At 31.5% G+C, this 16,531-nt stretch overlaps 5 protein-coding genes across 7 annotated transcripts in view; 4 read left to right on the top strand and 1 right to left on the bottom strand.

The window, feature by feature from the left end:
* The first annotated feature begins 1,645 nt into the window (after positions 1-1,645).
* LOC105197613 (baculoviral IAP repeat-containing protein 5) lies at positions 1,646-3,362 on the top strand. Its single transcript, XM_011164076.2, has 4 exons — positions 1,646-1,846; positions 2,046-2,246; positions 2,322-2,442; positions 3,164-3,362. Exons 1-4 carry the CDS (start codon positions 1,800-1,802, stop codon positions 3,272-3,274), a joined length of 480 nt encoding a protein of 159 aa, XP_011162378.1. The 5' UTR covers positions 1,646-1,799; the 3' UTR covers positions 3,275-3,362.
* A 687-nt stretch (positions 3,363-4,049) lies between these two features.
* Positions 4,050-6,441, top strand: LOC105197612 (exosome complex component MTR3). The gene is made up of 4 exons (XM_011164075.3): positions 4,050-4,419; positions 4,738-4,991; positions 5,840-5,986; positions 6,062-6,441. Exons 1-4 carry the CDS (start codon positions 4,191-4,193, stop codon positions 6,359-6,361), a joined length of 930 nt encoding a protein of 309 aa, XP_011162377.1. The 5' UTR covers positions 4,050-4,190; the 3' UTR covers positions 6,362-6,441.
* A 507-nt stretch (positions 6,442-6,948) lies between these two features.
* On the top strand, positions 6,949-13,701 carry LOC105196516 (apoptosis inhibitor 5). 2 transcript variants are annotated; one of them, XR_005575407.1, is made up of 10 exons: positions 6,949-7,192; positions 9,518-9,679; positions 9,771-9,936; positions 10,075-10,235; positions 10,317-10,514; positions 10,594-10,785; positions 11,298-11,681; positions 11,795-11,945; positions 12,037-13,496; positions 13,646-13,701. XR_005575407.1 is itself a non-coding variant. In XM_026137776.2 (9 exons), the coding sequence occupies exons 1-9, from the start codon at positions 6,962-6,964 to the stop codon at positions 12,123-12,125; spliced, it is 1,734 nt and encodes a 577-aa protein (XP_025993561.2). In that variant the 5' UTR covers positions 6,949-6,961; the 3' UTR covers positions 12,126-13,701. The 2 variants fall into 2 exon arrangements, 1 of the variants encoding a protein (XP_025993561.2); XM_026137776.2 differs by having other exon boundaries at positions 12,037-13,701.
* Positions 13,702-14,511: 810 nt separating this feature from the next.
* LOC105196514 (mediator of RNA polymerase II transcription subunit 7) lies at positions 14,512-15,846 on the bottom strand. The gene is made up of 3 exons (XM_011162486.3): positions 15,459-15,846; positions 14,910-15,062; positions 14,512-14,825 (listed from the first exon to the last, which is right to left on the bottom strand). The coding sequence occupies exons 1-3, from the start codon at positions 15,786-15,788 to the stop codon at positions 14,628-14,630; spliced, it is 681 nt and encodes a 226-aa protein (XP_011160788.1). The 5' UTR covers positions 15,789-15,846; the 3' UTR covers positions 14,512-14,627.
* The window catches only part of LOC105196512 (tyrosine-protein kinase Btk29A), a 45,890-nt gene continuing 45,007 nt past the window's right edge, over positions 15,649-16,531 (top strand). The window contains exon 1 of one of the 2 annotated variants that reach the window (XM_039452774.1): positions 15,649-15,865. Coding sequence is in view for 1 of the 2 variants with exons in the window: in XM_011162482.3 (XP_011160784.1) it covers positions 16,477-16,479 (3 nt within the window). In the remaining variant the exon portion in view is untranslated. Of the gene's footprint in view, positions 15,866-16,336; positions 16,480-16,531 lie in introns of those variants that run through there. The other variant, XM_011162482.3, reaches the window with a different exon arrangement.

The raw sequence follows: 16,531 nt of genomic DNA on the forward strand, positions 1-16,531 counted from the left end.
TGAAAAGTGAAAAGTTTCACGTGAACTGCACGATCATGTACGATTCCACGGAATCATGTAACTCACTCATGAGCGGAAATATGAACTTTTTCACGTGAACTTTTTCGCCATCAGGGGGTCAATCATGTAATTTCACGTGGAACTTTTCACGTTTCACTTTTCACTTTTCACTTTTCACTTTTCACTTTTCATTTTTCATTTTTCACTCATAAAGAGTTCACGTGAATCTTTTCACGCACAGCGATTATGTATGAATAATGCACGGAAATTTAGTTTGCGTTCCGAAATTCACCATTAGAGGCTCTGTCATTGCAACTATCAAGCGATCGTGAAAAAGGTTTCTATCTGCTTTTACAATATAACTTTTACTGTAAAAATTTTGTTATATAAAAAAAATTGTAAAAAAAATATTCATAAATAAATAGCAATATTTCTTATATTGCATAAACTTAATTTACAAATATAATATATATTACATTTATTTTTAATGATCCGTATATTGTAACAACTATTTTATTATGTAGTAATCTAATACTCAAAATTACATTGTAATTTAATTCAAACATTGTTTTTCAAAATTAATTTTAATTAGTTTTTTATGTGTGCAAATTTTAAAGTAAATTAATTTCATTAGTCATTAAATTTAACTTTGTTTAATTAAAAAATATTGAATAATTTAGAATATGGACCTTGATCAAAACTGAATTCTCCGCTCACACATGTATTTTCCAAATTTATAAGTTATAAACACTTACATGATAGATTAATATTCTATTTCACAAGACGCACCTTTCTTATATCATTGAGTATCAAAACGCGTTTAAAGTATATTTTTATCTAAATTTGCATTTGATGAAACCTCATTCTATATAATTATCAAAATATCAATTTGTCAAATATAAATATCAAATCTAATTACATCACAAAAGCATTATTTTTATTTATGTATTTTATCCTATCAACGCAATGCAATACCAAAAAGGTTAACCTCTTCAATAATACCTCTTCAAACTGTTACCACACTTTCATTCTTATTTCAAAATACATACAATTTATTAATTCCCTAAATTTTCACCTTTTCGCCATCACGGCTGATGGCGAAAAAGTTCACGTGAAAAAGTTCATATTTCCGCTCATGAGTGAGTTACATGAGGCTTGTTTTCTATTCCTGCACTAGACTGCACTGGAACGTTCCTTCTTGCTTTCGCTAACTTTGAAACATCTATCTATTTCATTTTAAGTGTACACTTATTTAGAGAGTTCAGGAACAGAAAACAAACGGATGATTCCGTGGAATCGTACATGATCGTGCAGTTCACGTGAAACTTTTCACTTTTCACGTTTCCGCCCTAGGGGAAATGTTACATGATAGACCCCCTGGACATCTGTTCCTAAAATGTCGGTGATGATTATGTCCGTGTATGTACGTGAGCTTTATGTATGTGTATGTTTATCGTTGTGTGCACTTGAACGTGTTGTATGCTGTTATCGCATTGGCTAAGAGGATTAAATAGGGATCCGTATTGGTGCTGCCATTTTAGATGCCTAATCACGTGTATCCAATCACGTGGAACCCCGAGATGTCCAGACTCTCTACTTCTAGGGACTCTATATATAGGACTCTAGCGCGCGCTATCGAGTTTGGTCTCCTATTCTCCTACTCCATGATTTAAACATTTGAATTTTCAGTTTCATTTTCCGCCATATATATTGAACACCGTTATACTTCGTCGAATTTGACGGTGTTTGATAGTGGTTTAATAGAAAGTAACGGAGTGCAGAAGATCTTCGTTGTAATTATGAAGAAATCAGCAATTAAAGACGAAATATTCATCACGGGACTACCGTAAGTATTGGCAAAATAAAATAGCTTTGTTAACTGTACTGATCAGAACATTGCACATTCGTTAACTTATTAACTCTAATCTTTTACTCGTAATTTTCGTGTTTTATCACGATTTGCAATCACAGACGCTGCAAGCTTTAGATTTTCGAAGTAAGGTTAGAAAATAGCAATTATTTCACTTTCTATTTTTCACTTTCAGGGAAGTTGACTCCCACTTCTGGAAGCAAAATAGAAAGTTGACGTATAGCAACTGGCCCTTCAAAAAGACAGATAAATGCAACCTCGAACGCATGGCTGCTGCTGGATTTTACATTATTGGGGACAGCAATGAACCAGACCTTGTTGAATGTTTTATTTGTGGCAAGCAACTTGATGGTTGGGAGTCGGATGATGATCCATGGTATGTCAAACAACAATGTGAATAATTATATACACATATTATTTTATCAGTAAAAATTAAATAGGGAATTTATAGGAATGAACATAAAAAGCATCAGCCGAGCTGTCCGTTTGTTAAATTAAACAAGCAAGATGAAAAAGAATGGACAATAGATGAATTGTATGATTTATTCAAGAAATACCAGTCAAAACAGCTTGTAAGTATTGTAATTGTATTTATTTTAAATTATATTTAGTTGTTGACTTATTTAATTTACCTTATGCCTGATAATCAAAATTGAGAAGTAATATGTTGCTTGTTATTGTTGGCTGCTTTCCTTTTAATGAACACAAGCATTGTTCTATCTTTCCCTTATTGGTTGAATATCAAAAAAGAATAGAATAATGATTGCATTGATTGTGTTCACTAAAAAGAAAGCAGCCATTATTGTTACTTTTTTCAGGAACAATTATTACTTTTTTCTATCTAAATGTTACATTTCTACAGTTGTAGTAGCAAATTAAGCCGTTTCTTTTATCATTACTTCAAGTTTCTATTATCTTTATATTTAATGGATTTGTACATCAAATTAGAAGAATTATTAGATAAGTTTTATATAAAGAAAAGCTTGCTAGGAACTAGAGTTTAGAGCTATATAAGTTTCAACATTAATAATTATATAATATAATATAGATTCACAATTTGTATACAATAGATTAAATAGAAGATGGTCTTAGATCTTGATGCTGAAATAATTATTATATTTAATATTGATTATTAAATATAATTTTGAAATCTAGTATCTTGCGTAACAATTCATTTTTTAAGATTAGTAATAAATAATAGTTACTTTTTATAAAAAGTAACGATAACATTATTTTTATAAAGTAACATTCCTAATTTTGTTAATAGTAATATTGAACAAATTTCTTTTGCAGATGGACCAAATGAAAAATGATTTTGATACAGTAAAAGAAGCGATAAAATGCTTAATGAGTGAACTATCTATTTGTAAAATGTCACAAAAGAATAAAAAGAGCATCGATTGATTATTTTGTACGATATTTATTCTAAGAATTTTTAATTTAAATACATTTTGTAATACTTTCTTTAAAAAATATATGTATGTACAACCAAGTGTCTCATTTTTACTTTTTATCCAGCTTATTTAATCATTTAAAGAATAAAATATTTAATGAAAAAAAGAATTATTTTAAATTTATCAAAGCTTACATAGATGGATGTGTAAATAAATGGGTCATCCTTTATAGAAAGTCATTTTCTAAAATATACATGAGAAAACCATACTTAAAAATTTATTTATGGTATATAAATTTACTTTATTGAAATAAATTTTTATTTAAATACAGCGAAATAAAATTTTATTTTTAACAAATAAATCTATTAATAAGAAAAGTTAAATATATTTCACAGAGGTGTATATTTCGTCATCACAAATTTGTTTATAATTAATATGGAAAAAAATGTCAAGTAATATTTGCTTCTAAATATTTCAGCTTTTTTCCCAGTGTATCGATTCATTACTGAAAATCTTGATTGATCAATTGATAGATTAAAAACTTGCTTGTACGTAATGTAAAGTAAAATTTTTTATATTATAGGTCTTTTTTAATATATAAAGTGTTTTATATTTTATATATGCAAAGGAACAAAATCGTAAATATTTAATTTCATACATATTTTTATATGATATTTACAATAAATATTTATGATTTATTCAATCTATAATTACAACAATTTTTACAACAAAATATTCAAATAACTATTATATTTTGTAAATTTTTTATAAATATTACGTCTAGGCTTGCACAGTTAAATCTTTTCTCTTTTTTGTCAATCAAGAAAAGAACAGAATGACTATTAATACATTTCGGAACATACTAGTTTCACTTATGCTGGGACTGTTGCAGACTGTTGAGTTCCACAGTCGCCACGGTTCCACGCATGTTACTTCCACCATGGTTCCACGACTTCCACGTTCCACGACATGTTTACGGATGCTGCCGCTGCTGTTGTAAATACGCAATGCCGGTCGACCAGAAACGAATTAACGGACCAGAAGCTTCTACACCGTATGATATTTATATTCATTCTGAAGTGAAAGACAAAGGGCTACAACCAAATGCTCCGAAAAGACATGACGGCCGCTCACATAATGAGTTTAGAAATATATGTAAGATTAAGGTTATGTCACATGTATACAAGCTCGATTTAGAACGACTTCGAATAAAATTTGATTAACTTAATTAAGTTTCAAGAAATATACAATATTCTGTATACAATATATATAAAATTATTAACTTTTATGTTCATTATGTAGAAACAAAGATTAAGCGATAGATTACTTTTAACAATTTTATTTTAAGCAATTTTAGTTAAATTAACTATTAAAATTAATCAGAATTAGTCAACTTATTCAGAATTTAATTGATGTTAATATTAAAAATTAATTTTTGTGCAAAAAATATATGTAAGTTAACTTTGTTTGCAGTTTTGAAAACTGGCATAGTTAGTCAGGCAAAAGGCTCCGCTTATATTGAAATAGGCAATACCAAGATCATCTGCTCGGTATTTGATCCTAGAGAGATACCAAACAAAACTGGCTACTGCGTGCAAGGAGAATTGTTTTGTGAATTCAAGTTTGCACCCTTTTCTCATCGCAAACGGAAATTGCATCAGCAAGATGCAGAGGAGAAGGAATATAGCCTGATACTTCAAAGAGCTTTGGAGCCAGCAGTATGTCTGGTACATATCTTTCAGTTTTTTTATGAAATAATTTTTATGAAATCAATAGTTTATGTAACTTCAAAAATATGACTATGATTATATTGTATCTGAAAAATTTAAACTTTAGAATGCAGTTTTTTTAGAGAATTTCATCAAATTATTCTTACAGATTATTTATCATTTGTAAAAATGAGTTTGCAAGTGAAATTGCTCTAATATGGAACATTTTTTAATTAATTGAACGTAAAAATGATATTTTTAGATACTTTTAACTCTCCATCTACAATTTGAATCTTTTTTAGCAAAAGTAAAATTTTACTCCCAAATTTTTCGCAAATTTCAATTTTTATTAAATAAAGGTTTCAACATTTGAGTTTAAAAATTTTTTGATAATGTAATAGAAATCTTGAAAAATATTTCTGAATATTTCTAGAATTTTTGAAAGCCTAGAATAGTAACAAAAATTTGAACTGAATAAAAAAAACTAGATTTACTAGGAGTAAAAATACAGGTAAAAGCAATAAATATATTTGCAAACCATATTTTGTAAATATAGAACGCATATGAGCATCATGTAGAGTTGGTGTAAATTACCAGAACCCTAAAACACAAAAACGTGTTATAGATTTTGCATGGCAGCAAAAAAAAACTATGACATTGTATTAACATCACTTAAAGCAGATTCATTTCTTCCTATTGATTTTCAGAAGATTAAAATATCTAAAAGAAATACGTGATAGGGCAATTTTATTTGCAGATTTGTTTCTAACAAATCTGTAAGAATCAGTTGATTCTGTTTGTGATCTAAATTCTGCATCCAGCAGTATTATTAATTATTGTATCTTTAGATTTTTATTTTATTTCAGCAAGAGTTTCCTAATTTTCAAGTCGATGTCTATGCGACAGTCATCGATAACGGGGGATCCGCGCTAGCCGCAGCGATAATGGCTGCTAGTTTAGCTTTGGCAAACGCCGGAGTACCAATGTTTGGTTTAGTTACTGCATCCACCGTTGTAAGTAAACAATTGTGAGAATTTTGATAAAATAATGATGATATATGACAACAAATTTTATGTTGTTCTCAACAGGGTATATGCGATCAGACGTATCTAGTGGATCCAACGGATACAGAAGAAGCTTTTTGTTCTATAAAGACTGCACAGGGCACGGCGGATAATCATGGTATTATCGTGCAAGCCGCACTTCCGCAGCATGGCCAGATTTCTGAAATGTTTGTGATGGGCAGCATGGACATGAATGTTATAGAACATTCTATGGATCTTTTGAATGAGATTCACAAGGATATATGTCCCTTACTAGAGCAATGTCTCGTAAAAACTGTATTCAGGACCTTTTGCCCCAGTAACAAAAAAACAGATAATAAATAAAAATATAATGTTCTTAATTCGTTTTATAGGTGTTTTTTTATACACGAAGGTAAAAATTAAAAATCAAAATCTATTCAAAATATTCATCTTCTATTTAATTTATTGTATACAAATCATGATCTTGAATCTATATTATCCCGTACAGCACGTAATATTGCAATATAACAACAATATTGCTGCAACATCGCTGTAATATTACTGCGATATTGTAATATTGTTGCAATATTACATGCTGTGCGGGATGTTTATTCAAAACGTCATTAAAATATATACTACATAATTTACACAATATTTCTGCTAAGTAAAAAAATATAGTAATATTTTACACATATTTTATAAATATTTATATGTGATATTCACGATAAATCTTTATAATTTGTTTTACTTAAAATCACAAAATGTTTATAAAATATTTTCGATAAATTTTTAAAAAATTTTGTATAATCTTTTATAAATATCGTGTGCTGTCTGGAATTTGAACGGAAGACAGCGTATAGGTTTGAATTCTCTACGCGGTTATCACGTGATCCACGTTTAATTTAGTGCTTACCGACAGATGGCGAAACATGCCAATTTTCCTTCTTTTTTTTGGGATGGGAGATGGGAGGAGGGATGGTCCGTGCTCGTACGCTGCCATCTTTATCGTTTCGCGTGCGGTTACTGTGTGTTCGGCGTGTCCGGCTAGCATTATTAACTTCGGTTGTATTTTTTGCGTGCACCTTGCGTCAACGAACGCGTCCAGGTGTAAACTTCACGATGAGTACCGACAGTATTGAAAAATTGTACAAAAACTTCGGCATTCTCGCCGATGCTAAGGACAAGCTGGTGCAGGTACGCACAAGATTGGGCATGGTTACATCGGGCGCCGGCCGTTTGGTTAAAAATACATATATAATCTGAGCTTTTACGTCTGACGCACCTTCGGTTGACACTACGTTTTGTCGTGACGATTATTATTCGTGTAGAATTGTTCTCGATGTCCGAGACATCCGAAATATCGAAAATCCGCGTGGCTTCCCGCGTGCGTCGGCGCACGTTGCACAATCCGAATCCTTGAAATCTGATTTTCTTTTGTTTCTTATATCATTTTTTTCAGTATGAAGAGCCGGTACTACGGTAGCTCGCCGAAAATGTTTATTATGTACGGAGAGCCACATTGTAGTTCGCGAAAAATCTCAGAGTAAAATTAACATGGCAACATAGTAAACGAGATTTTTTTTACTGCTGAGATTGTTGATTTGTAATTTAATTTGTTATAAATTATGAATGTGATACAGTTACACAGTAAAAAAACGATATTAAATTAAAGCCAACATATTCTATTTAATGCATTCATTGTTTCATATATAAGTAGAAACATAAAATCTTTAAATAATTTGATATTCTCAAATTTCAACATACTTATTTCAATATGTTTGTCTAAAAAGCAGAATATGAATCTGCTGGTGATGATATCTATTAAAAAATTCTAAATCTTGGGGTTGGAAGATGCTATATTATTTCTTATCCAACATTTTTTTTTTAACTCACAAAATTATTATTAGTGAAAATATATTTTCCTAGATGAAACTGTAAAATTTCTTCTTGTAAGCAAGTTATATCTGTTTAATGCTAAATAATCTCATTTTAATCTTTACACTGCATTAGAGTCCTATATAAAGAGAGAAGCGACATCGAACCCCCACCACAACCTTCAGTATCCAATTGAGTCCTCCACCGCCATTTTGGGACCGCTTCAACGTTATCAAACACCATTCGTATCATTCTGCAAACAGCTGTGGTCACAATATGGCTGCTCGCTTAGCCAATCAAGTATCAATCAGATTACCAATCAGAGCTTCGGACATCAATGTCGCTTCTCTCTTTATATAGGACTCTACACTGCATAATCTTATTTCAATATTTAATGTTTTGAAAATGATACTTTTAAAACAAGAATTTTATTTTTTTTTCTATGTATGTATTTTAACTTTGCATATGAGAAGAAATAATGCATATGAAAGAAATAGAATTTTTTTTAGCCAAAAAAGATGAGCAATAGGAAGAATATTGATTCCAATCCAGAATATTAAATATTTTTTCTTAATTTTATACCTTCATATATATATATATATATATATATATATATATATATATATGTGAAATGTTCTGGAAATTTATTTGAAAGACAACTTTCAAGTATGCTAATCCATTGCTCATGCATGCAGTGGCATCTTTATACTAATTCTTATAATAAACAAGACTGTTTGGGTTAAAAAAAATAGGAAGAAATTGTTGGTATTTATATAGCATTCACAAAAACAAATTTTGCCACATAAGCATGGATGTTAATAAGTTACATACCAGGCGGTTTGAATATTTAGACTTGACTTAATCTAAAATGCTTGATCTGAGGTATAATATGACTGGAGTTTATCGCACAATGTATAATATGTACAGGATCGTATAATGATGATGCATTAAGCAAAAGTAGTCTCAGTTTTGGTTTCAAAGCTTTCCACTTTGATTTATTAATCTCCACGCGTACATGGAAAAATCTTCATGAATGTTATATTAAACTTCTTTTTATTTTATAGTTCGATTATTATTTATAAGAATTATTAAGACAAAACTACATGTATTAACAATATGAGTTTAGCATATTTGTAAATTTCCTCTTAAGTGGACAATTAACTTTTGCACACATCTTTTATATATATATATATATATATATATGTATGTATGTATATGTATATATAATTACTATTCCAGAAGCACTAAATAATTACCAATAAACAACTATTTATTAAAAATATTGAAATAAGGCTTCAAAATAGTAAATTGCAAATTGATTCTTTTTTTTTTAAGATTCAATTTTCATACAGATTTGATTTAATATTTAAAATATCTTTACTTGAAGATGTAATTATATTCTTTTTATTTGTTCATTGTCTTGTTCATAATTTCTTCTTTGTTGATTGGTGTAATGACTTTATATATTATCTATATTTATATATAATTAAAGAAAAATAATATTTATTCCAATAAGAGTATATTTAGCTTGTATTATCTATTGAGTACTCTATTATTTTTCAAATCTTTTAAAATTTTATGATATAATTTTTCTAAGAACACTTATTGTATTTACAAATTATTTGAGTATTATTTACATTGTAGCATGAAAAGGAATACCTAGAAATTTTAACAGCAGTTAAAGGGTCGCCTAAGGAAAAACGGCTAGCGTCGCAATTTATTGCAAGGTTTTTCAAACATTTCCCAAAACTAGCAGATCAAGCTATAGATGCTCATTTGGATTTATGCGAAGATGAAGATATGGCTGTAAGTTTTTAAATAAGGCTTGAGTCGTTTTCTCTTTTAAATACACTTTAGCCAAAATGACTCGTATACAATATCCTTATTTTTTTTACAGATTCGAAAACAAGCTATTAAAGATTTACCAGCTCTTTGTAAAGATAATAAAGAGCACACAGCAAGAATTGCGGATATTTTAGCACAATTGTTGCAGGCTGAGGATTCTTCGGAATTAGCAGTTGTACAAAACAGTATTATGTCGCTTATGAAGAGTGATCCCAAAGGTATTGTTTAATAAATTACATTTACACATACAAATTTATTTGTACTTAGATAAAATTGGATAAAATTTGGCATTTGTATGGCCAGTTCATGATTATATGTTTTATTGTTGAATTAAAACAAAAACTTTGTATTTGCAGGTACCTTAAGCGGATTTTTTAGCCAAATCATTAATGGTGACGATGGGACAAGAGAACGTTGTATAAAATTTCTAGCTACCAAGCTTAAAGCAATAGGACATGACATTATCACAAAGGAACCAGAAGATTTGTTAATTGCGGAATGTAAAAAAGTATTGCAGGTAATTTTTGATAATCTTTCTATTATAACAATTATTCTTTACTTATATACACTTTTTTCAATTAATGTATTTTATGTATAGGATGTAACAGCTGATGAATTTCACAGTATTATGGAAATCCTTGCGTGGACCAGATTGGGATCAACTGTCGCTGGTCAACAAGAATTGGTTGATATTACAATAGAACAGGCTGAACTGTCTGTACCTTTTAAACATACTAATGTTGAACAATGGAACAGATTGGTTCAATGTGTTAAACATGCTCTTCCATTTTTTAGTGTATGTATATATGCATTTTATATATTTTCTAGGATTAATTGACGTTTTAGCTTATTTTAATAATCTTATCTCTTTCTAGTCGCAGATAGATTCATCCAAATTTGTTTCGTACATTTGCGTGCAAGTTCTACCACATCTATCTTTGATGACTTCTCCCGATGGTCGAGATATTCAATTGGAGCTGTTGAAGTTACTTGCTGAATTAACTGTATTTTGTGGAACTATTGAAAAACCCGAAGATAAAGTTCAACAGCTGTATAATACTCTTATTGTAAGTGTTATGTTTATCGACATAAACTAGCAATTTTGATACTTTGATATACTTTTGCATCATTGGTTGAGTAATTAAAAAATTGTTAAAAAATTAATAAAATTTTTAATGCATTATAACTTCACTGGCTTTTTGAAACAAACTTTAATTTAATAACTTTTTTTAAGTTAAAAATTTACCTATATGAAAGAAAAAATTGTATTATTTTATAATCTCATATTGTAATTGTTGTCTTTTTAAATATTACAGCATTCTAATTTAACTTAATTTAATCTTAATATAATTTTTAATTAAGTTTGATGTCCATGCAGCTTTTAATGTAACTAAATTAATTTTATGAATCATTAACTTTAACTTAATTCAGTTAAAAAAAAATTTTTTTTAAATTAATAAAAATTAATAAAAAAAAATTAAAAATTTATAGTCAGCTTTGTTATTCAACCTTCATATTTAATTTATTAAAATTGTTGCTTTTTGTTATTTATTATTTATTTCCATTGTAATTATTTCAGACTTATATGCCACTTCCTCCAGCTACAGAAATTACTGATGTACCAAAGTTACAGTTTAGTCATGTGGAATGTTTGATGTACGCTTTTCATAAACTGTGTAAGCAAACTCCCGAATTTTTGATAAAGGATCCGGAACAGCTTAAAGAATTCCGATTGAGATTACAATATTTTGCAAGAGGCATTCAAGGTTACATAAAGAAGTTACGTGAAGCTATCGGTGGAAAAACGGAAGAAGAATTAAAATCTGAGGAAAATCAATTAAAAGTTGTGGCATTAAAAACAACTAACAATATCAATACTTTGATCAAAGATTTGTTTCATTCACCTCCTAGCTTTAAAAGCATTATACACCTCTCATGGAAAACACCTCTCAATGAGAAAAAGGTAATTCGTGATTGATACAGTAAGCTCTAAGTGTCTTGCAAATATATCTATAATTTACATTTGTAAATGCTTTGACTTGTAATATTGTGGTTTTAATTTCTTATCTATTTCAGAGCGAAAAAAATTCTGCTCAGAAAAGACATACACCGATTACATTTGGAAACGACAACAGTCCAAATAAACGCAGCAAGGAAGATAAGAATAATAAAAGAGAAATATATACACCCCCTAGTGGTAAATACAGTTCGAACATATCAAATTATGGTAAATAGACAAATGTGTTGAAACTCATACTTATAATAGACAAATTTTTATTTAGAATCATTATTAATTTTAATTTTAATTTTATTTTTAGGCCGCGGTAGATTTAAAGGTAATAGGCCTAGAGGTAGAGGCGGATTCAGGACAAGAGGACGTGGTCCATGGCGAAAGAATTTTTATTAATCATTTATTACAATTGAAAGCAGCTAAAATTGGAATAACGTTATAAACGTCTATTTGCTTTCTGATATTGACAAAGCGCTTTCAAAAAAAGTCTTCACAAAATCTAACTTTATTAGCCTTTACGATTATATGAAATGATTTTATGATGGTTTAAAGGCTCATAAATTCCCAAATATGTAACAGAAGTCAGAAAATCAACAATTTTCAAAATATTAATATTTGAATACTAAAGGAAAGGAGATTTGGATAGAATGCATTATAGCATGATATGAAATACTTGTTTAATTCCTAATAATATGAATTGCACTAAAAATCGAAAATATTTCAGACATAACATAAAAATATAAAGAGAATGAACGTATTCAAGCAATATGACGCAATGTATTAAGATTAAGAAAACACTGTTGTGAATTGGCGGATTTCATGGAGGAGTCTTGAAGCTTGCATGAGAAAATGAAGAAAGAAGATATTTTGGGATACAAAATTCAATCAAGATATTACTTGAGAAAATTGAAGAAAGTATGATGAAGATACGAGTGCAAAAAGAAATGAAAATACCACGCTGTTATCAAACTGAAATTTAAAACCACCCCAACCATCTTTAAGTTACAAGACAACACTGCTCACGATTACAGAAGCATAGTTATGAAAATGGATTCCTTCTAAAAAAAACTTCAAGATTATACAAAAATACAATTTCTTGTATCCATTCCTAAATTAACTTTCCCCCTCCCTTTCCAAACTTTTACATTTATTGATATTTGTTAATATTTATCTGTTGGCAGGATCGAACTATGCATAGCGGAGAGAATTCTAGGCCAGTCATACATAAGAGCAGTTTAATCGAAGAAACGCCAGATACAATAATTTTCCATATATTGATAGGTGAAATATACATATGTATATATTTATATACATATATACAGTTTGAGAATCTTTTGTTTAAATTTTCATAAATTTAAAAAGAAATATATATATATATATAATTATATGAAATTATATAAAATACATATTTTTAACACAAATAGTTGTAAAAAAAAAGAATGATTTCACGAATCTGTGTTTCTTCGATGAATAAGACCAAGAGCAATTGGAATGGCAGTCATCACTTCGTTTTTTCTTTGCAGAAAACTCATTGACCAGAGACTTGGAAATTGGGAGACCTGAGTTCCAGAGCATCACATAAATACTTGTATATACTTTTTTGCGTTACAGAATTCTTTCAAAAACAGATGTAGAAGCAGAGCAGAGAGCTACTTGGAGAAACTCATAGATATTTTTTTTTCAGGAACTCCAAGGGATATTATTATATTTATTATTGTATATGTGCAAATATAATGTCTCTTTCATGTGATTGCTGTTTTAATTAAGGTGAGTTTAAAAAAGTTTTCTTCCATCTTTCCTGTCCCTTTCTCCATTATTATGGTATCAAAACATTTCGTGTTATAAAGATTCGTGAATGTTTCTAATTATTTCAATAAATAACATTATTTAATACTATGTGGTGTTTTTTTACCCAGTAAATGGAAGTGAGAAAACGATTTAAGAAAGTGACCAATTTAATAAAAAAAAAAAAGAAACAATTGTTCCTAAGACGAGCAGGTAAATTATTGTATGCATGTGTGTTTCTGCACTTATATCTAATCCGTCTTACATTTAAGCTTTTTTCGTATTAATGTGTCTATATAAGAACCTGTATAGCAATCGTATAATGCGTTTAGATTGACATAATCATATGTATGTAATTTCAGTCTTACCAAATTTAGAATACATGAGTGATATATCTGAATTATATATAAAATTTGTCGAACTTGTGTATTATTAATGTATAAATAAATATAAATTTTAAAGCGATAGAAATTGTTCTATTTGGAAATTAGAATAAAGATTAAGGACATTTCTCAAAACATTAAAAAAATGATGAAAAAATTAGATTGTTTTATATTGTATTTAATAGTGGAAAGGATTTGGCAGCAATTTTTTATCCGAATAAAAAATTATTTCAATAAGTAGACATGTGCTCTAATGAAATGAAAATCTGAAATTTAAGTATTTTAAATATTCAAGATAAATTGTGTCAAGTTTCATTATGATATAAAAATTAGTTGTGTAAAATAAACGAAATTTATTTTTTAATAACAAAGTAAACTATAAAAATGTTATTAAATAAAAATATAATTTTATTCGCACAACTTTCATATGTATATAATTTATTTCAAGTGTTAATATTAAACAAATTCCAAATTTTATTTATTTTGCAGGGACTGTGTGCTGTATGTCCTATACATACTTAACGCACGAGGTACGTTTCAAATACTATCAGCAATAATCCTTTACTTAAAGGATGTATTTGTTTAAATATTGTCATTTTATTAAATAACTAATAACATTAAAAAAAACATTGTTTTATCATTATCTACTACCGTTACATTTACATTTGCAATAATTCCGTCATATTTATTGGTAGATCAATTTGCACACTCGGAAATGACGAGCGACGCTTCAGAACAATCCATTCGAAGAAAGCATATCGTCTATCACTTTACACATAATACGATCGCTTGGGCTACAAGGATCCTGAGTCTGTTGTTCAAAGCCCAAATTATCGATGGACTCCATGGCATCTGTGTTTATCGCAAGTTTGGAGTCTAGTTCTGTGTCAGGGAGCATCTGCAGGGCATGCTGCAGTATTTCTTGAACCTGAAACAATTTCAACATCAGTGACAGTCGTGAACATCAGCAACATACATATAAACATTACAAACAGGAGTTTACAAATCCAACCTTTTCAAGGTGCTTCTGAAAACGCAGTGCCGTTTCATGACGTTGCCTACGCTGCAGTTCCATCATAACTCGCAATGTTTCCCTGGCCTGGTGTGGTCGAAATTCATTTAACAGGTGATGAATATGAATGAATAACAGACTGAGATCTTCAACCTATAAAAATGTCGGTTATTATAAAGATAACACTAGTGTCTTTCTAGGTAATAACCTGGTGTTATCATTATTTCTTGATTAAAAAAAAACATCTTTCATATTTGGACTCCAAAACGATATCAGCTTGCTGAGAACACAAGTTGGACTTAAATAGGTTTGTTCTTTTTCCATACTCTAGAACTGAATTTCTCACAATCCAATGTAAAAAAAAGGAAGAAAATCGTTCAAAAAAGTGTTGGGATATGGAAAAAGAACAAGCAGAAAAAAATGTTTAAAGTTCATTTATCACTTACTCTTAATTTTTTCTATTTCTTAGAAAGAACAGAGATCGAAATTAATCTACATTGGCGAAGATGGGCATTTAGCCTAAATCAGAAGAATGCAGCAGACACGTACCTTTTCCGCGCGCCTCGGGCTGTCGGGGCACTGAACGAGCAGGTCGATCAGGTCGAGGAAGTTGACGAGCAGCGAGTGATTGAGCTTCTTCAACTCGCGCCGACGGTCGAAGTGCTGCGGATACAGTCTCTTGATGCCCTGAGCCTCGAGCGGCCTGATGATGGTGTCGTCCGCGTTGAAAACGTTGCCGAACATGGAGTAGCTGTCGTGGATCGGCGGCGGCGGCCGCGGTGCTCGTCCGCGCCGTACATTCTCGTCCGTGTACAGATTGATGTACTGGACGGGCGGCAGCGGCAGGGAGCTAACCTGTATCGCCTCGGGGGCCGCCATACCTCGACGATGCCGACAACGGACGGCAGCGGACAACGAAGCGAAACGACGCTCAGCTCATCGACGGCGAGATATAGGTTATGTCGCGCGCGTTCCGAGAGATCTCGCTCTTATTTTCCGTCGCGTCCACGCGGGACTCGCCAAGCGGTGGACACTCGCTTCTCCCGCGTCGTCACACTCGCGAGGATCTCGCGCGCAAGCCGGGCGGGTAAACGGCACTCACGAGAGCAAAACAAAACAACAGGCACGACGGAAGGACGAACGGTCGCGCGCGCGGCGATGTTCTAATCCGCCATCTTGCTACGTGCTCGGTCCTACGCAAGTCGAGAAGCGTCTCGGCGGCAGTTTTCGTCGCGCGACCAGGGCTTCCCGGTCGTCGCTCCTTCGCCTTCTCGTCCCGCGATATTCAGCGATATTCGCCGGATGCCCGGGACGCGAGTCGCGTCGGTCGCGCGCGCTCGCGTCTTCGCCGGGCCAACGAGTCGCCGCATTGACCAACGCGGTGCGGCATTTCCTCTGATATCTCGCGAATTCCCCGACGTCGCCGCGAGACGTCCCCGTCCCCGTTTTGACAGATTGGTCGGTGTGCGCGTACGCGCCTGTTCCACGTGAACCCTTTGTTTGGGCGCCGGCGGTCATGCATCCGACGTGCGCCGGGACCGCGGGGTGGTAGCCGCACGTCTGTCGCATGGTAAGAGGCGCGGTGCCCGGTTCGCCGGGATCGGCTGGGCGCGTTCGGCCCG

The sequence above is a fragment of the Solenopsis invicta genome, chromosome 8 (genome assembly GCF_016802725.1).
Source record: "Solenopsis invicta isolate M01_SB chromosome 8, UNIL_Sinv_3.0, whole genome shotgun sequence".
Lineage (NCBI taxonomy): Eukaryota > Metazoa > Arthropoda > Insecta > Hymenoptera > Formicidae > Solenopsis > Solenopsis invicta.